Source organism: Schistocerca piceifrons, chromosome X, assembly GCF_021461385.2.
Source record: "Schistocerca piceifrons isolate TAMUIC-IGC-003096 chromosome X, iqSchPice1.1, whole genome shotgun sequence".
In the NCBI taxonomy this organism is placed as follows: domain Eukaryota; kingdom Metazoa; phylum Arthropoda; class Insecta; order Orthoptera; family Acrididae; genus Schistocerca; species Schistocerca piceifrons.
The window spans coordinates 716030796-716055123 of NC_060149.1; the positions used below are offsets into that span (position 1 = coordinate 716030796).

General features: G+C 39.0%; 1 protein-coding gene across 2 annotated transcripts in view; it reads left to right on the forward strand.

The window, feature by feature from the left end:
- The first annotated feature begins 11696 nt into the window (after positions 1–11696).
- Positions 11697–24328, forward strand: part of LOC124721326 (contactin) — a 158666-nt gene continuing 146034 nt past the window's right edge. Inside the window, exons 1-5 of one of the 2 annotated variants that reach the window (XM_047246239.1) lie at positions 11697–11726; positions 12608–12784; positions 22161–22387; positions 23580–23822; positions 23941–24091. In XM_047246239.1, coding sequence (XP_047102195.1) covers positions 12614–12784; positions 22161–22387; positions 23580–23822; positions 23941–24091 — 792 coding nt within the window. In that variant the 5' untranslated portion in view covers positions 11697–11726; positions 12608–12613. Of the gene's footprint in view, positions 11727–11761; positions 11880–12607; positions 12785–22160; positions 22388–23579; positions 23823–23940; positions 24092–24328 lie in introns of those variants that run through there. The other variant, XM_047246238.1, reaches the window with a different exon arrangement.

Sequence of the window (24328 nt, forward strand, 5' to 3'; positions counted from 1 at the left end):
ATTTTTCCACCTAATCCCTCTAATTCGTTTTTGGGCAAGCACTGTACCCCACCAACCAGCAGTGCTTGCATCATGGCATGCCTGTATAAGTTATTCACATCCAAATATAGAATATAACTTGAATTGAATGATGTGTTGAACCCCATACCCATACAAGGATTATTTGCATTGGCAGGTCTACGGCGACACTGGAAAAGTCCCCCACGAATTCTGCACTCAAAGAAAAGAAGCATATGAGCATCAGTCAAAAGTTCGATGGTGCGCCTCGTTTTCTTGAGCATCGGGTCCCAGGACAACCCAGATGCTGCATAATAAAAGGCAGAGTCCAGAGAGTATGTGGACATGCATACACTCCAGAACTTTTCAAAAACATCAGCAAGCAAGCACACGTTGGTGTCCATCTATAGTCTTGCATGTTCACCCAAATTGGGAATATTTAATTTCCTCCATACATTCAGAGCATGCTCATAATCTTCACTAGTTATGATATCTCCTGTGAGAATACTGGTAAATGCAAATATGTCAGGTATCCTGGTTTTGTAGAGTTTTGCCTTAGTATCCAGATACTCGTAAGAGAAAACTCCTTTCCCAGTCACAAGCTGTAACTTTTACTCATTAAGGGATACAGATCGGGTTACATGCATGTCCTCCCGATATAGAGTTTCAACGTGTTTCTGGAGTGGCGCCTGCGTAAAATGTAGCGTGTCAAGGAAGCGGTGCATAATTTTTGGCGTCATTCGTTTGGAGAATGAAATATACTTCAAGACACTCTCAGGCAGGACACTGACCTGATTTTTCTCCCAGCCGAAATTAACCAATTACTCAATAAGAAAGTGAGCGTCATACCTGCTTAAATTATGGAAGAAGACGGGTATGTGTCGTTGTAACATATACTTCAAAGTGCATGCATTGTGAGCTGCACCTCAGAACTTCCCCGTAAGATAACAGTGTACCCTATGAAGAGTTTCAGCTTTCCTACCTAACGGCAGCCCACAAATATGACGGTTAACCGCATCACTGTACAATTATTATCCTCCTCTGATTCCGTCATGGGGATGTTGATGCTGTAAAGCCTATAAACATCCCCTATGAGAGTTTTTCAAGCTCAGTGAGCAACCAAACTGAAGGATTAACCCTGATGTAAGATTCATAGTGGTTAAGACTTGAGTCATATGAGCATGCAATTTGGCACACTGCAGCATACAGTATGTGTTTTTGCTTGAAGGTGGAATGTGAGGCTAAGGGGTTCCCTTCACAGTGGGTGATAGGGATAAGGAGACAAAATCTGCATATACAACAAACAGTCATCATTCCTGCTGGTGAGCATTCTTGAATTTAATGAACTTATTTTCTTCTGTAAGCGTAACAACGCATCAGTCCTTCAGATGCCTTTTTAAATACTTTTCTTCTGAAAAGATATTTAGACACCTGAAGCAAATGTGTTGTTTTTTCGGCAGTTGGCTGTGAAGAAGGCAGGAGATCTTTTTTGATCCATATGTAATTATGATTATCACCTTCAGAGAAGAGCAGCATGTCTATATGAAGATCACACTCACCTGCATGTTTCGAAAAATGGAGTGTGTCCAACTACAGTGCGCTTGTCCGGCTCATCTGGCTTGCTTTTCTGCGTCTTCTTCTGTCCATAAATGTGAACCGATATTCTGGGATTTAGTGCCTCAAATTTGGACATGCCCTGAATTTGTCCAGGGAACGATACCATCAAAATCTGGGGATTTTTATTCTTAGTACACTGTTTGTTGTGTGCTCGGGACAGTATCTGTAATGTAAATTTCTCTTAGAAGCCAGGACTGACCATGCAAAACAAGCGTTATCCTTTTCATTTTGAACATTAATACAAGCCCACTTGTTCTTAATATCCTCAGGGAGTTTGATATAACTGGACCCTCCAATTAACGAATCATATACATGAATGTGGATGTCGAGGTGTGGTATTTGGCTGAGTGTTTTAGCTGACCCTTTTACTTCCATCTCAGAAAACCAAGCCAGTATAGCACCCAGGTGGATTCGCTATACCACTTGGCAATTGTTGTACTCTGAGCTATAACGCCATTATCACCCCAGATGTAGAGCAGGCTTTTCTCCTCAGCAGCACCATGCTGTTTTGGGGCAGAGGGGGGGAGGGTCAGTCAACTTGCAGCAGAGTAAGCAGAGTACTGAATTACATTTAATGACATTATACATCAGATCATCTAGGGCTTTGAGGATCTCTACTTCCAGCACCAGGAGGCATGCTCCAGAAACCTGACTGGGTCACAATACCCCTTGAATGGATTCTCAATTCTAGTAAACAAGATACACCCTTCAAAGGCCCCACCAACTGCCAAGTATTCCAGAAAGGTGATGACGCCGCTAATCTGATGTCCTTCTCTATCAGGATGGGGTAGAGCACTACTGTTCGCCACAGGTTCATTATCATTAACACAACTACTAGACGACTGCATCCACCCAGTAGATTGTAAGGCGTCAGGCAAATCCAACACCTTCCATGAAAACCCTGACATGATAAGCAAATCCAGTAGTATGTCACATAGCTCCGAATAAATCGTGACATTAAATTAACCAAAGTAATATGAGTAACGAGTGAGCAAATGGAATACCACAGACTAACACAAGAATGCCTAAATGCATGTCATACCTTTCCACCGTGAGACAGACGCAGTTCCTAGGGGAGAAACGAGAACAGAAGCCGAGAGCAGAACCGTGTTAAGCTGGGAGGCCCTACGATAAGGGACGGACACCCACGTCTCCAGCTAACCGCTAGGACCACACACCACCCGCAAGTTTTAGCGTGAGACTTTTTCGCGTCTCTGTTATGTTAGGACCACCCCCCAGCCCATGTTAAAAGCTAGAGCTCTCCAGAAGAACAGTATAGATCTTACGATAACACAAAAAGGGCCACACCAGCTGCAAGTTTTAGCGAATTTGGAGATATATTTACATGATGGTAGCGCAACCTCTTCGGCTTGCTGGCGACTTTCAACTTCCAGCTCTAATGCTAGAACAGCAGTAGAAATGTTATAAGCACTTGTTACGATTTGAATACTTAAAGAGATGTTTTCTAAACATGTAAACTATCACACGTGAAATTGTGAGATGTACTTAGATGATAGTAGCACAACCTGATCGGTTTGGTGGCGACTTTCAGCTTCTGGCTGATTTTTCTAATTCAGCCACCATTTTGGGAATGAATGCTACAATAGCAAGAAAAAGAACTTTTATAACCACTTGTTATCAACATGTATCACAGACTCCAAAAATCTGGATAATTTGCTACAAAATTTTATAACTGTCGCAATTTGAACTCATAATTCTTTTTATAAACACTTGCATGGCAATTGCCCCAAGTTTAGTCATTTCCCTTCACCACTGCAACTGGCATCGCTACTGGGTGGCCGTTTGATATTGTGAAAATCAAATGGACGCAACTAGGCACTGTCAAAGACTGATAATGATTGTGACTGGGATTGGGCTTCATATACCTTTAGACTCCACCCTATAGTTTGCAGAAGATCACTAGGAACTCAGAATGCCATGTCAACAACTTATAACTTGCCTTCTTTTTCTTCAAGCAGTGTGAAGCAGGCTTGGTGCAGATGTTTGAGAAACTGAAAGGTACTGTGAAGGAGAAAAAAATTTAGAGCCAAACAGTAGAGGAACCCTTCAGAAACAACCTTTTTTTGCTGGCAAGTGACTGCATATGGCTGGAAAATTGTATGCATCTGCTATCTTTAGAAAAACACCTTTTGTTCATTCTGGGACAAACAGATAGCCCAGCACTCCCAATGCCAGCTGCATCCCTCAAAATATATGTTGTTGTTCGTTAGGGCGCAGCTGTGGGAGGAAGACGCTAACCTTCAAAAACAAATCTATTGATCATGGTAGATGCCCACAGCGGGGGAAGTTCACATTACAATCATCAGCCGGTTTCTCTTTGACCACTGACTGCCGCTCCAGGCACACCCTGTGGTGTTGTACGGAAGTGGAGGGCGGACCCAGTAACGACAGACCATTGTCTAAGTGAGATGCCTCACTGGAGAGTAACGACCACGCGACAAGCCGCATACAGCAGCCAGTGGGGCGAGCAGTGTGGTGCAGGAGCAGAAGGCAGGGAAAGGATGGAGCCAAGCACACCACTAGTGAGAGGGGGGAAGTGTAGAAGGGTGGGAGGCCTATTCACTCATGAACACCAGAATTAGACAGATACAGTGAGCACACTGCTTTCTCAGGGTGGTCGCATCTGGCAGTGCATCTTAATGACGTTGCGATCGCAGTATATGATGCGATCGGAAGTTAAACAAGAGTATCCTGTCCTAATAAATGCAAATTATATCCTGTGTGTGTGTTTGTGTGAATTCCTGAGGGACTAAACTGCTGAGGTCATTGGTCCCTAGACTTACAAACTACTTAATGTAACTTAAACTAACTTATGCTAAGAATAACAAACACACCCATGCCTGAGGGAGGACCTGAACCTCCAGTGAGAGGGGTCGCACAATCTGTGACATGTCGCCTCAAACCACATGACCACTCCGCAGGGCTAAATTATTACCGATTTTCCGACCTCTGATTTTTTTAACCACCTATCCTCGTTTTATAAACAACTTCCATCAACAATTTCCGTTAGTACTACGTCCTCTGAATTGACAATTGAATTTTACAGCGAAAATTCGGAATTTCCACCAAAATTCCGAATTCCCTCCAATAGGTTAGGTGGGGGCACGGGACAGGTGGGGAGGGGGAGGGTATGGAGACCCATGTGTCAGCTGAGGAAAACATATCATCCATGGGTGGGGGTGTGGCTGGGAATATGGGTAATTAATTGATCAATTTAATTAATTTGCATATGAATTTGATATCAAAATTGGGGTGGTGCCGCCATCTCCCAACTACTAATATAGATGCCTTGCATAGGTATATGTGATTTATTTCATCTTTACCATGTGCTGAGTTCCAATTGTTGAACATCACTTCTGCAGTATCGTGGGCTTGCATTGACCTTGTGAGTGAGGTTTTGTCCTTGGCAGCAGTTGTGGACACTGTCAGGGACTGCCACTTTTATTTCTACTTGTCTCCTGAAGTGGTCGCTTAATTTGGCACTTTGGACAAGCAATACACTTGTTCTAGTACATATTTGAAGGCATGTGTTTGTTTTTTGTTGGTGCTTGTTGGCACATATCTTACAGTTAATGTTTTGTTTGTGGGTTTTCTTTGCCCTGTCGAGATTTTGAAGGATGGCCAGTGCATATAGAGGCATTTCTTTTTCGTTGTGAGATAAAGAGCTTCATGTGGAATTGCCAGGTTCCATTTGTCTATTGTGATTAGGCGGATTGCCTTGTCCATCGCTAGTCTAATGGTGTTTTCTATTTTGCTCATTATATTTAAAGAGGTCATCATCGGTTGTTGTAGGTATAGGGCCGCTGAATTCTTCTTGGATCATTTCTTTGCATTGATTCCACTTTGCATTGGCATATTTTCTTATTGTTCTCCTTGATGGATGGGATAGTGATGAAGAGCCATGAGTGGTAGTAAATATGATGGAGAGAGAGTCGCTGGTGATGGGTTCCCCTATATGAGGCTCTGAGGTGCTTTCAAGCAGGTTATGACTCACCAGTGTGACATTGGTGTGAGTGTAACTTATGAAAGTTGGTTGGTTTAGGGGCAGCTGAACAATTGGTTCCGCAGTGAGAAGGTCAAATGGTCTTTGGGCGTTTGTCGACAATGTCGTGAAGTTTACTGGGTTGGCAAGGGGTCCATCTTATATATGCAAAGCAGCAGAGTCCAGAATATTCCAGAGATTTCCCAAATACTATGTGCATGTGAAGATGAGTTAAGCAGTGCACCATAGCTCTGAATCACAATTGCAGGTCGATGGCAGCGGTAGTTTCGAACGTAGCGCTGGAGCATCGTATCTGTTGACGTCTTCACACAACTGGACCAAAACTGACAACCAATAATGATACTCTGTACACCTGACACAAACAACAACGCTCTGTCACAGTTCCCCTATGGGAATCCGAACTGTAGGCTGTAGCAGAAAGATTTAGAGATAATTTAGGCCAAACAAATATTAGAGCTGGTCCTGGAAGACTGCTCAGATTCCAAGATTGGCACAAGATCTCTAACAGAAAAGTGTGTGAGGAACGTTTAAGTGCAGACAATGCAAGCGTTGAAGCTTTTCATAAACAATGAAATATAGTTTTACAAACGTTTATTTTGTCTTTGTCACAGACTTATTTATGAAGTCCATCCCCGACAATATGTAGGTCAGCAGGCAAGTCACTTCAACACCTGGATGTAAAGTGAGTAAGAAATGAATCACTTGGCTTTAGTTTACTTGTGCTGATGGTTCACACTGTTTAAAATTACTAGTAACAGGAAAATTTGTGGAATATAGGGTAATCAAAACGGTGTGAAGCATCTTCCAATCACCTGTAAAACGAACAAACACCGTCCGAGCAGCCCTTGAAGGCAACATGGTATCGACTGGCCTCTGTGTCGTACTTAGCCTTTAGGCGTAGCTTCGGTGATCTGATGGGAACCAGTGTTACAACTGTGGCAAGGCCGTTTGCTTCCAGCCAGCTGTGAAGCTAACAAAATGGCATAGGGGACCATACAATTATTCTGCGACTGATTCAAGAACGACTTTGGCACTGAAGTTCGAAAATTCCGACTTTAAAAGTTATCATTGAAACCTGAAAACGTGAAAGAATTATTAATATTAGACAATGCTTATGCTCATCCTCCTGATACGTATGTCTAGTGATAATGAACTGATTAAGTGTACAGTTATGCCTCCAAATACTGCTTTGCTGATCCCGCCTGTGGATGGAAGTGTGATTTTTAGTTGTAAACACCTTTATACAAGGTGCAAGTGCTGAAAAAAATGACGAAGACATTACAGGTGAAGAAACTATTGAAACTGAAAATTTGTAATATCAAGAGTGTTATTTTCAACTGGGCCAGCAGCTGGATGGAAGTTAAAAATATGACTCTTCTAAGCATAAGGAATAATCTGTTGACCAACTAAGACTCAGAGTTTGGTGGTGAAGGAATGAAATATTCTGAAATCCAGGCTGCGTTTTGAGCTACAATGGTGGAGGGTGTGTATGACTGGCTGGATAAAAATGAAGAAGATTTTGCCACCAAATTCTGATTGCGAAGAAAATTTTGGACCAGGCAGAAGGAGCTTGCAGCAAGGAAGAGGAAATCATTGATATCAGAAAATGTACAGGCTAAACGGTCAAATGTAAGGGAAAATGTGGACATACTTATCAAATTTATTAACATTAATCAAGAATACTAAAAGTATTACCTTACACTAGACAAGATAAAACAACGAGTGATAATAGACCAGTGTACAAAAGAGTCTCAGCTAAAAATGAATTCCTTCTTTAAGATGTTATTAACAGATACTATGGATGAAAATACTGACACTGCATCAAAATCAGGTAGTAATGGCTCTCTGGCTACTTTGGGCCATACCTTTGTAGATCTAGATGACAGTAGCGAATAAACAGGCTGATTCAAAAGTCAAGTGATATAGGACAACTGTGTTACTTGTGCAAATACTGAAAAAACGATAAAGGACAAAATTGTTGGAAATACATTTTTTTAAATTATGATGTTAACTGTTGCAACATAAGATTCACCATTCAGGTTAACTATTGGTAACTTTATTAGTCTGCTTGAAATCACAAACTTAACAAAACAAGATTACTGTCAAAATAGCAAACTGAAACAAACATAAACAAACCAATGTCATATCCATACAGCATTTATGACTTAACAACAAAATTGCAGTCACCATAGTAAATTCATAGCGTGGCAAACTGAAACAAATGATTGACTTGTACTGCCATGTCCTGCAGCTTCATCGTTGGACGCTACTGGAGGATTTTTTTTTTTTCAAATTGATTGCCATCATGTTGTCGGCACATCCAAATATGGTTAACATAACTCTTACACAACTTACGTAACATCATATGTGTTATTGCTGCACAGGTTCTTCTGACGTTTTCCTGCAGTTCTGCACTGTTCGGGGCCAGTTTCTGTACACTGCAGATCTGAGATGGCTCCAAAGGGAATCGTCAATTACTGTAAAATCTGATGATCTAGACAGCCATTCCACTGGATCCCTTCATGTGTCCAACATTCAGCAATTCGCGATTTGTTCGTGTGAAATATGGCAGTGGTCCATCTTGCTGGAAAAAAAACCAAGTAGGGCAGGAGTGTCATCTCGCAATGCTCCCTGTTCAGTTCGCCACTAAGACTGTCGTTAAGAAATATGGGGAAAATGAGAACATCTCCATGTATGTCAAACTACACATTTAGCCTTGGGTCAGTCTGATGATGAGCATCCACGGAAATGTATGGGTTCACAGTTGCCTAACAAACAGCGTTATGTCTATTCACTGTTCCAGTCAGGTGGAAACAAGTCTCATCGATGAAAAGAATATCAGCTTCAAGGTGTAGCTGGTGCGTTTGTCTTTCTGTTAACCACTTACAGAACTGCACCTGTCTATTTACAGCATCTCCATGAAGTTCTTGGATAAAATGTGCATGATATGGATCGAAGTGATTTCTGGATAATTTCCTGAACATGGTTGCTTGACTGATGCCACGTCCTTGAGCCACTTTTCTTGTTGACCATGTTGGATTCACTGTCAGCTTAGCTAGTATGCTAGCTGAGGTTGCATAATCTGTTGCTGTATGTGGCCACCCAGACTGTCATTTATCATGGATACTGCCTGCTGCCTTGATCTGCTCCAGTAAATGATCTGTGGTTATGTGACATGAGGGCAGTTGATCTCGATGCCATCTGTGATATTCCTCCACAGATGAATGCCTGCAACAGGGATAAGAACCATTTCCACCCTTTCCTGGATTGTTTACAGGGACATTGTTGTTAATTACCAGAAACAAAAGAAAATTAAACATTAAATTCATGATTTAAAATGTATGCCCAACATTTTGCCCCCTATTGTTTTTTTGGTGACTGTACAAATAATGGAGTTGTCCAATGTCATGCAATTTTTAATCACCCTATATACAGCTCTTCAGTAAATGTAGCATATGTATTTCCAGTACAAGGCAAACTGTCATTTTTGAATATACACAGGATTATACAGGGTGGGCGAAATGAAACTGGTATGGAAAATATTTCATGCACCTTAAGACAGGCAATCGAACTTACATCATCTGCTCCTGGGGCAGAGTATGTAATATGGGTGTCCTATCTTGAGGTGTATGCAATATTTTGTTGGAAAGTTTTACTTTTCCTATCCTGTAAATGTGCAGTAGTGTATATAATTTTTTTTAAATGTAACCTTTGAACTCGTATTGCACCTGTAACTAAAGTGTATAATCCTATTGTACATTACTGCTACATCATTACATTAGCTACTTTTAAAGTACATAAAGGCCTACAGTGCAATATTTCGCAAAATATTACAACTCATCAAGTTTTTATTCGGCACTGAATAAATGTGGACAAATAAATTAGTAGTACTGCTCCAAGTTATGTTGGATGAATCTTAGCATCATAGAAGGAATTATTTGCATCTCCATGGCCATTGTATCTGTTAAACTACTTTCTCTGGTTCCTACCTGCTCTGGTACTCAACAGAACATCACCTTCGTTAGTTCTAAGCGAATAAGGAAGTTCTGGATTCCTCTGCTGGTCACATGCCTTGAATGGTTTGAAAACCTCTCTGAGTTAGAGAATCGGGATATCTTGTGGTTCAAAGACGCCCTCAAGATCAAATATATCTTTGTGTCAATCATAGTAAGTTTATTTGGTAAACAGATCTTTAGGGCACAGTCAGGACAAACCATGTAAGAATTAATGTTGTTCATTTGATTAGATGTATCACTGTGGTAATGGGTTTAACTGAAGAAAAATATTACTTTTAAATAGAAATCATGATTAAAGATTCGTTTATCCTGTATTACCTCTAAGATAATTTTGGACTCTGTTAGCCAGCCGCTGGTGGCCGAGCGGTTCTAGGCGCTTCAGTCTGGAACCGTGCGAACGCTACGGTCGCAGGTTCGAATCCTGCCTCAGGCATGATGTGTGTGATGTCCTTAGGTTAGTTAGGTTTAAGTGGTTCTAATAGTTCTAAGTTCTAGGGGACTGATGACTGAGATGTTAAGTCCCATAGCGCTCAGAGCCATTTGAACCATTTGGACTCTGTTAACAACCAGAACATTCGCTGGATCCAGCACTGGATAGCATTTCATATTTTGTCCACAACAAGTGCCACAAGAGAGACTTCTGAATGGTATCCAAAAACCTATATGCCTGTAACACCATGAGGTATTGTCATCTCATGGTTAGCGGTAGCTTATTACCCTAAGTACAGACATTGGTTTCAGGGGTGGGTCTGTAGGCACCCAGGGCCAGGTGAAATTCCTTGTTGTGAACAGTCTCAATGATCTCCAAGCGTGGAGGTCTTGCTGGTCCTAGGCCTATACTGGGCATAGCCTACAAAAACCGATGTGAAAACGAGTAGATGTACTTTGTTGGTTCCTAAAGCCCTGCGACTGAGCCACCTTAAAATGTTAAGCACTTAACAGTTAAGTGCTTAAAGGGACTTTACTTTCAGATCTCTTAGGTACGGTGACCGTCAGAGCTTGAGAAACGCGAGTCATACCACGGAATACCACAAAATTGCTTAAGCGCCTGAACAAGTCTGTATTTGCAGAGAGAATGATGTCAGATGTAGGAAATATAAATATAAAAGAACTTGCATACTTTCCTTTCTTTCATTCATTACGTCATATGGGATCATATACTCGGCTAACTCATCAAACCGAGCAAATGATGTTAGTGTGCAAAAACTTTAATAAGAATCATTTTTGGTGTAAATTCAAGAATATCATGAAGAAATCTGTTCAAGGAACTTTGTATTCTAATCACTGTTTCTCAGTATATTTATTCCTTAATGAAATTTTTTGCGAGTAATATATCTCTATTGCCAACCAACAGCTCAATACATAGTATCAATACAAGGAATAACAACAATCTACATAAAGACCTAAAATCACTTACCCTGGACCAAAAAGGGGTCCAATATTCAGGAACACACATTTTCAATAGATTGCCATTAAAAACTTGGTTTCAGATAAAGCACGATTTAAACAGAATTTAAAAGACTTTTTGATAAGCAAGTCCTTCTACTCTATAGATGAATATCTTAACAGAGACTGTTAGGCTAGCTTAAGTAAAAACGTCTGTTAGATTTCAGTTTGACAGCACTTTGTCACAACAATCAAACTTGGGCATTTTGTGTATGAAAAATTTATTAATAGTGCCTAACAATGTTTCATTCTGACAGGGTATTAATTCTGGAAATATTAGCTGTTCCAGTTTACTGTATTGTATCCACGTAGTTTGACAATCTCCTGACAAATGATCGTGGTAGTAAGTATTATATTCAAATGTTTTGTGTTATATTGTCTGGACATGTTCCACACCCATGAGAATCATCTCATTTTTTGGGTCTATGGAACGAAAACTGAATCAAATTCTATCTAATCTAATAAATCATTGGAAAATTTTTCGCCTTTGGGTCATACCGTGAATGTTTCTTTGTATAATCTCCGTTCCTGCCATGGAGGTCCATGGTTCCTGCAAAATGGTTATTAAAAAACGTACTCTGTTTTTGTTCACGGTGATTCGTCCCTCGACGTTGAGTCGTTGAGTGGTGAGTCACGTCTAGTACTGCACCCTGCTTAATTTGCTAATATCGTTGAACCATGGCCGTTAGTGATGTTTAGGTAGCGCCTTATGTTTATTTTCAAGAAAAGTACCTGTATTCCTCAGTTTAAGTAGTGTTTATGTTTTTTTGTACGAGATGGTAAGCATTTATGTTGACACGCTTTCGATGTAACTTATGTTTACATGTAAACAATGGTGTTTTTACTAAAGGAAAGACTTTATTCTTGGTGCCACTCCCACGGTTAGGTATATTACGTGTGGCAACTTAATAGCAAATATAGTGGAATGCTGAAATATCGTTTTACTAGTTTAGTAAAAAGACGTTTGTTTTGTTTGTTTGCAAAATATGTCATCTGTAAGTCCTTCATCCATTGCCAGTCGATAATTCACACTCTCAAGTGGTTTGTGATTGTATTGTACAATGTCATAGCTTGTGTTTTTTTTTCTCATTTCTATTGATGTCGCTATCACGAGTGTTTTTGACATTGTGCGTATTTTCGGATTCTATCAACGTTATTACATTTGATGCCATTTGACGTAAGGTTGTGAAATTATGGTATGATATGGTAATAATTGTGGATACTTCAGCAGTAACCACTTCCACTCCTGTGTTTCTGTTCACATCGTGGTTTATACCAAATAGCGTATGAGGCGTTTATACCAAATAGCGTGTGAAGGTTTGCTATTTGCTTCTGCCGACATGCACCGATAATTTGTCATCTCCATTGATATGGTTGTAGATGAGTATGTAGTTGTTTGACGATTATAATGCGAAAGCAAGTATTCGTTTTTATTTCCTGTGATTTTTTTTTCAGTTTTATCGGCTAATTTGTAACGGAGCGCTGAAGAATCACTTTTAATTTTCAGGCCATTATGACCGTCAAATTCATATTTGCAACGTTGTGTCTTCTGTTCCTGGCTACAGCCCAAAGAATGCGTGAGCAAGAGTCCTGCCCGCGCCATTGGTTGTCATTTCAAGATTCGTGTTACAGGTTTATTAAATCCCCACTTCGTTCACGCAATGATGCCAGAAGAAACTGCCAGGTAATAATAATAATAATAATTAAGAAGTGTTTTATTGTGCACAAGGTAGTTTTAATGGAACCTTCGAATTTGTCATGCAGCACCAAAATCACCATATTTACTATATTTTTACGCCTTAAATTCTTGTCAGACCTACAAAAATAGTTGTGTCACAGTCACTGACTTTGTCTCTCATATTATGGTGGCAAAAACACCTTCATTCCGGTCATAAACAAAAAAAGTTCCACTTCTATCTTAGTGATTACCCTTCTTAAGATGTAAATTGCATTGGGCTTTGTTTCATGACATGATCGTTATATATGTAGGTGAAAATAGACTGCAAATGTACTTAATGAATCAGTAGTTACTTTAGGTAAAAAAAAGTTAGGTTTGTTGGTTAGTGAGTTAGTTTCATATTCCAGGGATCATTTTGCGCGATAGGTCATAATGATGTGGAATGTTATTTTACATTCACATTACAAATTAATTGGTACATATGATAACATTCTGAACATTTGTAAGCTTCTTTTTCCAAAATGAAGAAAGATATGCAGATATTGTGAGACAGTAAGTCCAACCCACCACATTTTACTCATTGCAGTAATGGCAATTCTTCTGTGGAATAGAGGGGGTTGTCAAGGAGGAACTCTCTCTGTTCATTTTCATGTTTTGCTTTGCTATCTGACAAACATTTTATATACCTTTGTAAATGATCAAAATTTTTTCTTGCAGCATTGTGCACCCTTTTTTTATGCTAAAGACAGTTTTAATTTGAAATAATGAATGTCATTTTTTCTTCTGGTATTGTAATTGTGTGCATCATTCTTCGTTTTGAATGGTAGTGGATTAGTTACAACAAATTTCATGAGAGAGTAAATGTGCTGTGAAGCAGTAGTCAGAATGCCCAGCCTCTTAAACAGATGTCTACGAGATGATCATGGGTGATCACCATATACTATTCTTACAGCACATTTTTGAGCAATGAAGACTTTCTTTCTTATGAAAGATGAGTTACTCCAGAACACTATCCCCGGAAATACGGAAGCGTCCGATCCTGCCCGTCTGCTTTGACCCATGACGTCACAAATATGGCGGAAACAAAAACACACACACACACACACACACTTTCCACAAGAAGCCTAATGACACTAACGGGACAAGCGCGGGAAATGGGGTGTTTTGGGTGGGGGGCAAACTAAATATAAACAAATTTAGACGCCTTGCGTAGGTACAACGTGCAAGTGAAGACAGCCATGCATGAATACCCACCCACCTCCCCAGGGGTCGTAACCCCTGCAACCCATAGAAGATAAAGATTCTTCAGTAGCTGATTAGTGTTTTTTGTCTTTTTAAAAAAAAAATCTCACGGGATAGAACTAACAGATCAGAAAGATAAATATAATAAACTAAAACAGAAATTGGAGGAAACAGATAATTAAAATAAGTAATAAGTGTTTTTAAATTTTAAAAAAAATCTCACGAGATAGAACGAACAGATCAGAAAAGTAAATAAAATAAGATAAAACAGAACTGGAGACAGCCACACTCAAACCAAACTCCGCGCTGTCATGACGTCACACACAACACCCTTACGTCACAGGTCAAAGCCGACGCGTGGGATCGGATGCTTCTGTCGACCCCTATCCCCATGACATTATTGAATGAAAATATGTCAGCTTACTGATTTGTCTCTCCCCAAGATTTGAAATGATTCTAACTGTAAATGTGGTGAATGAAGTTTTTTTAGGCATTACAAATTGCAGTTTAAATCCTCATCAGTATCGACACTTAAGAATTTTGAAGTTTACATCATGCTTATTATTTCCTCACCATGTGTTATGTCTATCATTGGTGTAGTAGCCTTAGATGTGCAGAGCAGAATATGTTGCGTCTTTGCAGAAAACCAGTCAGTGATACTCGTAGGAACTTAGTTTATTGTTTCTTCGGTTTCTGTATGCATGCTGGGACTGATTAAAATACTAGTGTCATCTACAAAAAGAACTGATTCTGATTGTTGTATATTAGATGGAAGATCATTTATGTATATGAGAAACAATAGCTGACCTAAGGTTGAGCCTTGGGGAACCAAATGAGTGATTTCTCTCCAGTCAGAATTATGTCTCAAGACTATATTGATTGAATTACTAAGAACAACTTTATGCATTCTTTGGTTAGTTATGGCGTGATCCATTAGTTGCCTCTCCCCATTGAGTTGTAGGTCCAGACTTTGTTGGAAGTGACTCAAAATCTTTTTGAAAATGTATGAATCCTGGGCAAAGTAGAAATTCCTTCAAAGAGTTCATTTTATATCATTATTAATAAATGGCTTATTTCAACCTCTTGAGCGTTATGAAGCTACCTGGTGCATACATCACACCAAAATTATGTAGCTATGCATACAGCATGTCAGATTGAAGTGCAGTTAATACGTCCCCCCCACCCCCTTAAATTTTAGGTGTGGTGTCAGACTAATTTGTGGCACAGGCCTTGGTTAGGTTGGAAGGTGACAGTTTGGTTGTGAAAGGAGTAAAGCTGATTATGGCAACAAATTGAACTGTAGCGAAGCCTAATTTTTACATCCTCGCCATATTGAAGAACTTTTACTGCACACCGTACAGCAGTATGGAAACAACATTCAAAGGCATTAGTAATAACAGTTCAGCACAATCAAAGTAGGTATGAGCACAACTTAATTCACACTGTAAATAAATAAAATATTGAAAATATAAATGCCTTACAATATTCCAAGAAATGGCATAATAATGTGCTATCAGTGATGTAACCTTGTATTTGTAGAATGTTATATTTTCCGGTTTTGGTGCATGTTGTGTCAAATTTCAATGAACATGCTGGGGTTGTGCAGAATTTTTCTTAGGGACACTGTTACATTTTGTTCTTTCCATTTACTAACATATTTTTTGGTGTGATAGAAGAGAGTACTACATGTTATTGCCCCTATACTTAGCTTGCATTCATAATGAATCTCTCACCTAGCACAGGAAAAGAACGCACTCCCAGAATTACCAACCCATATCCTTAACATCAGTATGCTGCAGAATTCTTGAACATATTCTGAGTTTGAATATAATAAATTTCCTTGATATAGGAAAGCTTCTGTCCACAAATCAGCACAAATTTAGAAAGCATCACTCATGTGAAACTCAGCTTGTCCTTCTACCACTGTGAATGAAGGACAAGAGGCAGATTCCATATTTCTAAGACTTTAGGAATTTGTCATGTTGCCCCACTGCAGACTCTTAACACAGGCCAGGTCATATGGAATAGATTTCCAGGTATAGCTTCTTAAGTAATGGAACGCAATATGTTGTTCTCAGTGGCGAGTGTTCATCAGAGACAAGGGTATCATCAGTGTCAAATGGATCCTACATTTTCCATCCTCTGTGCTGTTTACAGATAAAGCAACATTAGGGTGTGATGGGATATTCAACATCCACAATTTGCATGTTGAAGTAACTTTAATCCATGTGCCACATTTACTTGTGCTCATCAAGTGCGATTTTTTATGAGTGTGTGGGCAAGTGTTGGTGGTGACTGTTTAATTGGCCCATATCTCCTATGTAGGTCGTTAAATGGCAGGCATTGTTACAATTTCCTTTCCAGAGATTGCCAGAATTGTTGGATGACATGCCACTCACTTCAGAACAGCACATGTGTTTCCAGCATAACATGATGCCCACTCGTTTGTCGTCCTGCGCATCAATTTTTGAACCATAAGTATCAAGAAAAGTGGATTGACAGAGTTGGCCCTGTACCATGGCCTACACGATCCCCTGATTTGTCCCCTCTGGGCTTCCTTGTGTGGGGAGAGATGTGTAACCTTGTTAACAAAACCCTTGTTAAATCAGAAGAGGACCTGGTTGCCTGGATACTAGCAGCAACAGGAGAAATTGCAGACACTCCCGCAGTCTTTCACTGTGTTAGACATAATGTAACCCAACAGTGTGAACTTTGTTTGCAAGTCAGTGAAGGCATTGTTGAATCTCCACTGTAATTGTGTTGTGTTAATACTGTTGTTCTTGGTAATAAAGAATTGAAACTTGTTTCTGTTACTTTTTGTCTAGTTTAAGAAAGGTTGGATGTCCTCATAAAATGATGCCTCACAGGAGAAATCATAAGGAAAAGTGTTTTCAGTATCCCAAGCAACCTCCCAGAGTTTGTTGGTTTAGTTAATTTTCATCCAGAGAAAACTCCTACCAGTTTCAAAGATTCTCCTGGGAAAATATGACATTAGAGAAAAATATTTGCTTTGGTTTCTCATGTGACCTTCCAGAGTTTGTCACTTTACTTAATTTTCACCCTGTATAAATCCCCAATTCTTCTTTTGCAATGCAGTTGTCAATAACTCATTGTGTACGTTGTTTTGACCAAGTGCACTTATGAATATCTTTAGGAGTCAGAAAATGCTTATTTATCCTTAGATTATTTAAGATGAATTAGTCTTCAGTAGCTTTCTGTTGAAATTTAACATGTCTCCATTATGGAGTTTAATAAATTTCAGCATTTTTATCATTGAGATCTCCTATTACCATTAAATACTGTGTTTGATGTTTTTGAAAGCCGCTTGTTAAAAATTTTCTGTCTCGTCTACTTCATTCAGCAGGGGCATAGACTTAGATTATATTGCCATGGCTGTCACCTGTTGTGACTGTTACAGTAATAATTCATTAATTAGTCTAACCATAGTTTAGGAAAGCTTGGGGAAGGTTAAAAAGGAAGGACATGTCATTTAGATTCCAGATAATATTGGACCCACTTGTGAGCACAGTCCCTTCGCCTGTCTTATCTAAAACATGTAATGCATCCATAGTTCAAGCCTTTTTCCAGAGATACTGAAACATGCCATTGTAACCCTCCACCCCCTTTTAAGAACTAGCAACTTGTTTCATAATGGCGTTATTATACAAAATTTTTGAGAAGTTGATGTATTCTATAGTCAGACTTAAACTAGTTGTCACTTGATGTTTGAGCTCCAAAGTTGCAGTGTTTTCATGTCAAGCGCTGTCTACAGGCAGCCACCACGGCACAGTGCTCTCCGCGACGATATAAAATCCCCAGAAATGAAGGGAAGAACCTCAAATTCACGTTCGATGTAGAGAATGTCAAAAATCTGTTCGTAATTTTAATTAGGTAAAGCGTTAGGGTAAATTTTTTGAAACAAATTAAATTTTCCCATTCGTAAACAGCTTCAAATTTATCATGTCTTCTCTCAGAAACTATTGCTGTCACAGTAATACTTTTTTTTAATTACAAAAATATCTTACTTGACAGCAAATTTTTCAGAATTTTCTTACTGCCTTGCATTTATTGTGTATATGCCTCTGAAGATGTTTTTATTCAGTTGGGTCAGTATTGAACTCATGACAAGTTTGAAGTATCTATCTCCTACAAAAATAACGTAAAAATTCTGAAATTTATGTATGGTATTGCTCTGAGTGGTCTCTCGAAGCATGTCAAAAATCTCTCCCCAATTTTTATTAGGGTCGGTGTTATGTTGGCTACTGAAATAGGAGAAATTTTTTGGCCGGAAAAGTTTCCTTCTTATTATTGCATGTCTCGAAAACTATTAAACAGATGAAATAACAAAATGAAATATATTGAAAATGCAGGCTTACTTACCATAAGGAGATGATGGAAATCGGCTAAACAGTATTCTTCAGTCTCTCAACAGTAAAGAGAAATTGATCGAAATAAATTCAGAAATACAAGCTTTAAAAAGACATTCCTTATACACCATACACTAATCGGAGAATGGGAAAACACCACGTAATTCAGAGTCAGTGGAAGTATTGGTCTCGCTGCTCATTGTGACAAATGTTATCAAGTCTTGGATGCACTCTTGTAACAAACCTTAATTATTCCAAGCTTCCTGTATAACTCTTTTTCACATGATCCTTTTGCCTGTCTTCTACTGTGCTTTTCAACTCTCACCTTCAAAAGCCATTCCACTTCAGTCAACATATTTTTTTTATTTTTTATTTTCTGTAGCAGTATGATGATTAATCTGTGCCCAGATGAAATGAAACCTGAAGAGTTTCCAACATGTGCTACAATTTTTTTTTTTCCTCTGCCGATGGGAGCTTCCATACCAACTCTGTGGTATTGTCTGTCTGGGATTTTTCTAAACTGTGTCGCACATTCCCCCATGTTTTGTCAGGCCAAACAGTGTCAAAATTTCTCCTTACTACTTCTCGTACGAAGCAGCATTGCCAGGCTGCAATATCCTTGGCATTCCTTTAATTAGTGTCAGAATTGGATTTATAGCTGAATCCTAACGTTTTCATGACTTGTAACAAGGGTGATTTACTACCCTGAAACAAGTCTGCTGCTAAAAGGGTAACATGTATATTTGGGAGTGTTGGATACTCCTTCCTTGAGTAATATGTGAGTATCTGAGAGTAATATGTGTGTATCTGATGACGAAGTGCATCTTCCTGAAAAGAGTTGAGATTTGTGATACTCATTTTGAGGTACCTCTTCTTTCAAGGTGTCTCTAATTTAGATGACTCCCAAGATTCTTCTTTCTCGAATTTCTGCTTGCAGATTCTTATCACTGATCGTTTGCTGATTAGTAAAGCAGCTGCAGCTTGCTCCGCAGCTTTATCCAAAGAAACTATAGTCACTCCTGCATCCTCCTCTCTCTCAAAATACTCCCTCTAGGAACAAACAAATTCACACAACTGACTGCTTATAATCATGCCCTGTCCAACACATTTTGAAAATTTTCTGGGGGGTTTGTAGCTTCGGTCTGCCTGTATTTTTAGTACTTTCGTCACACATTATAAGGCACATAAAACTAAAAGTTACCCATATCATTCACTACAAGGGCTTGCTGAGGACTGGCTGCCACAGTGCTTTAGGCAGCACAACACCGTGGAGGTGGCAACCCAGTAGACGTCGACAGTGCCAGCCTTCCATTGGTTTATTGGTGGTAGGAGCCGTGCAGCCCACTACCAGTCAAGTGACAACTAGTTTAAATCTGACTACAGGATAGTATCTTATCTGAGTTGCACAAGCATTAAATAAAAAATAGCACCAGTTGGCATTTTCTGTGACCTGTCTAAGGCTTTTTTGACTGTGAGAATTGCAATATTCTCTGAGATAAACAGAGATTTTGTGGGATTGATGGTATATCAGTGTGTATACAACCTGAGGCAACCGGGAGATATGGGGAAAACCCGGGAAATTTTTATAATTCCAGGAATTTTTCAGTATTTTAGTTTTCAGTTCATTTTTTGTAATTTTGGCTGTAAGAGCCGATACTCTAACAAAGGATATTTCTGTATCCCGCTACTGCAGAATAATACTGCAGCAATAAAACATGAATGAGAGGAAAAAATTAAAATAAAACTTCAGTTGCAAAGGAAATGTACCACATACAACAACAAAACATAGTGCTCATACAAGCGTCTGCCAACAGCAAAACGTGTCAAAGGCTTTAGGAAGACTATGCAAAGTTTCATAACAACAAATTGCCTCTGATGAGTGTGACGTCACAGCTGTTCACATTAGATTTGTTTGAGCAGTTGTGAGCGGGCTCATGTGCATTTGCAGGTGAGTCGTGTATGAGTAGTACCATCTCCCGTTTCTGGCTACAGAAGTGTGGCTGTTAGCTGTATAAGCATTAGCAGCAAGCAACCAGATACCACCCAGAAAAATTTTACTGGCATGCCCAATCTGTCAGATTCACACATCCGCAGCAGGCCTGGATCTAGTGGTCGGGGGAGGGGGGGGGGGGGCTGCAGATTCATATCCTTGAGGGGAAAAAAACCTTGTTTCACAAAGCACCTAACATCCAGCACACGTTGGTCTATCGATTATTCATATGATTTTGAAACGCATCCCTGTTGATTTTTTTAACATTTTTGAAAACGTTCTAAGTTGATGAATGAGTCATAAGTTGATTTTTGAATGCGTGCATAGTGTATGTGATGTCTGCTAGAGGAATCTCGGTCGCATCTAGAAATAAACTTTCCTGCAGACAAAATAATCCGGGGCTATACGAGGTGAGCGGAATAAAGCCGAACGGGTGAATGCCAATCGCTGTTTGTTATGTGGTTGACTGGGTTTGTGAATGATCAACTGTGTTATAATTACTAGTGAAATCCACATATTCAGACTACCAGAGTGGAAATAAATGACAAACAAGAATAACAGATAAGAAAGATTGTGTATCATCTTCTCGGTGTATCCAAGAAAATGAAATTGTGCCGGAAAAGTTTTGGCCAGATCGCTACACCAGTAAGTGCCAATTATAGTGTCCCCGGCTAGCAGCTGCTTAAGTTCAATTCTGGGAGTAGCATGGAAAATGCGCTGTACGAACACATAATAACGCCTAACCGTAGAATAAATGCGGGATAACTAAACCGGTGATTGTGGCAGGGTTAGTGAAGTTAACCAGAGAATCAGTCTCAGCACTGGCAGGAATAGTTTCGTTGCTCAAAAACATGCTGTAAGATTAATATATGGTTCTCACCCACGATCATCTCGTATGCATCTGTTTAAGTAGTTTGGTGTTCTGTCTATGCTTTACAGTATACTTATTCAATTGTGAAGTTTATTGTAAATAATCCACTGAGTTTTAAAGGAACAATGATGCACATAATTACAACACCAGAACAAAAAATGACAATGATTACTCTACATAAAGGTTGTCTTTTAGCACGAAAGGGGTGCCCAATGCCACAGCTAAAACTTTTGCTAACTTACCCAGTGATATAAAATGTCTGACAGGCAACAAAGTAAAATCTGAAAACAGACTGAAAAAGTTTCTCCTTGACAACCCCTTATATCCCACTGAAGAAAATGTGTAAAAGGTGGCATATATTTAATGGTTTGTTGGTGTATGTTTGATGATAAAAAAGCTTACAAATGTTCAGCATGTAGCTATATTTACAAAATAATTTTTAATGTGAATGTAAAATAACTCGTTCCACATCATTATGATTTATTGTACAAATGATCCATGGAATGTGAAACTAACTTACTAGCAAAGGTGGATCATGCTCATCTGGGATCTGAATGATTTGCCAGTCCTTTCTAACCTTCATCAACCTATCTCCCTCTCTGCCCCAAGGAAGGAACAAACAGTTCTATAAGTATCACATACTTTTCCATGCGCATGTTAGCAGTACTATTATTTCACCTCCTTATAGTAAGCACTGGCCAGCAATTCTGTCTTATAAATTTGTAATGTTTAATTTCTTAGTTTAAAATAACAGTTAAAATGAGACCCAAAGGAGCCATTGGATGCAAATATTTGTGTGTCTTGTTTTTTATGTAAACCGAAACAGCAGATAATGACCTCTGACTCTGTATAGCACCAAATACCAAGGCATTTGGGAATTTAACTTTTAATTTATCTGCTTTCTGTTAACAGGCATATGATGCAGATCTTGTAAGTGTAAGCAACCTAGAAGAACATGGGTTTCTGGTGCATCAGCTCATTATGCAAGATCCACAACACCGTCGCTGGTATACGAGTGCACGGCAGCAGAGCCCAGACTACTGGGTTAATGATGGTGATAATAGTCAGGTGATCAATATGGATGCTGCTTTTCTGCCGGAACAGGAATCGACCTTCAATAAAGACTATCTTGTATATAGGTATGGCTTAGTTACAAAGCAAAAAATTATCAAGATATTCAGAACTAACTATTGTGGACTATATCACATTCTGTGAGATAATACAACATTCTAAAATGTGATGAACTTTTATAAAAAATGTAAAATTTAATTCATTTAGCGACACACATTCCTCTTAGATGTCATATTATTTGTGTACACCACTTAGTGGAATATTTTAAAGTATTACTAATTTTCACCACATCTAGATTTTATTTTAGGCACTAAAGAAACTACAACTGAGTAACCTGAAACCCATAATCAGCATCTTCATCATCATCATCGGCAGCATTATCAAAATTATAAGGAAACATAGTCACTGCTCTCTTTAGTTTTGGTGACCGTTTACTTACTGCTTTCCCCACCAGGTACCACCCCTCTTTAGCTGATCGTTTCCAGGTTTCCATCATTGCCAAGAGACGTCACCCCCAAACATCAGTTAAATAAGGAACAGATAATCGTACATATATTACACATACGTCATTACTATATTTATAAATTATGTACACAAAAGTTCCTCATGAATCAGTCTATTTATCAGTGAAAACTGTATCACAATCTGTACAGCAGTTCATGAGATCAGCATTCACGTACAAACAGAATAATGTGGCAGCAAGGGCACCCGTACCTGGGGACAAGGTGACTCCGCAATGTAAATGGAAAAGAAGGTGCAATGTTCGGACAGACTTGCCTGTAGCATAGCCACTTAGGTTAAGTTGGAATGTGAAAATTTGCTTGTGAGTTTATAAAGCCAACAAATCTTAAGGTGAAAGACATATAATTGCCATAATATGTTGTTGTGTAATGTAACTCAAGATATACGTTTGTCATTGCAATAATGTACTTGTACGCCCGACCTCCAATTTTGCTGAAAATTCCAACAGTGTGGTTAAATTCTAACTTAACAGAACAAAATACCATCCAACTTACAAAACCATATGAAATTATGAACAAGCATTCTGGTTGGTTACCGCAGGTGTTTCACAATTTGTTGTATTCAGTTCCTGTTGTTTGTCACATGATTTGTTACTGACATCAGCACAAAGCTCAGTAGCTGGGAACACCATAAGTATAGTTTTACCAAATAATCTATTTTTACTGAATAATCTATTGATGCATGTTCTGGCTTATACTGTATTAACAAGTTAGTTCCTTAACTTTATTCCTGTTACAGCTTTTCCAACCAGTTGAAACGATGGGGTTTTGAGAAAGTTGATGGTGAAGAACCACTTTTGTTCATTTGCGAAGCTCCAAGAGCTAGCCTGAGTTACCTTGTTGTAGAAGATCGCACTTTTACATATGGAGTGGAAGTAGAAGATCCAGAAAAGGTGCCACGTGGTCCATTTTTTAAAAGGCAGCCACATGATGTCGTTTTTGATTTATCAAAGAGATCTGCTTTGAATGATGTCACTTTAAGGTAAAAGACTGGATAATTGATGAGATTAAATTTGTTTCGATTTGCACCATCTCTGTAGTGACAATGAAAAATTTACATGTTGTGAAGTACTAGTTTTAAATATTAAATTGTATTGCAGTTGCCTTGCTGGGGGTTACCCAACACCAACATACGAATGGTTCAGAGAAGACTATGAGAATGATCGCTTAGTGGCAAGGAAGATTGACCCTCTAAGTGACAGACGATATACTATCAGTGGCGGTGCTTTGATAATTTACGATCCCAAAATGGTAAGATCTCTTTGCTCATCCTCTTGATCGTATTTTTATAGATAAAATAAAGTTGAGTAAAATACACTTCATCTGTCTCCTTAGTTGTAAATTGCAGCAGATTATTTTAGTTAATCTTGATTGTCATGTTTTTTAAGTGGTACAACCCTTCAGAAGATTTGTCCTGTAGTCAGTGATGTGAGACAGTCACTGTTATGTCTAGTTCTGTCCTAAGTACTGTGATGATTGCGTGTATCA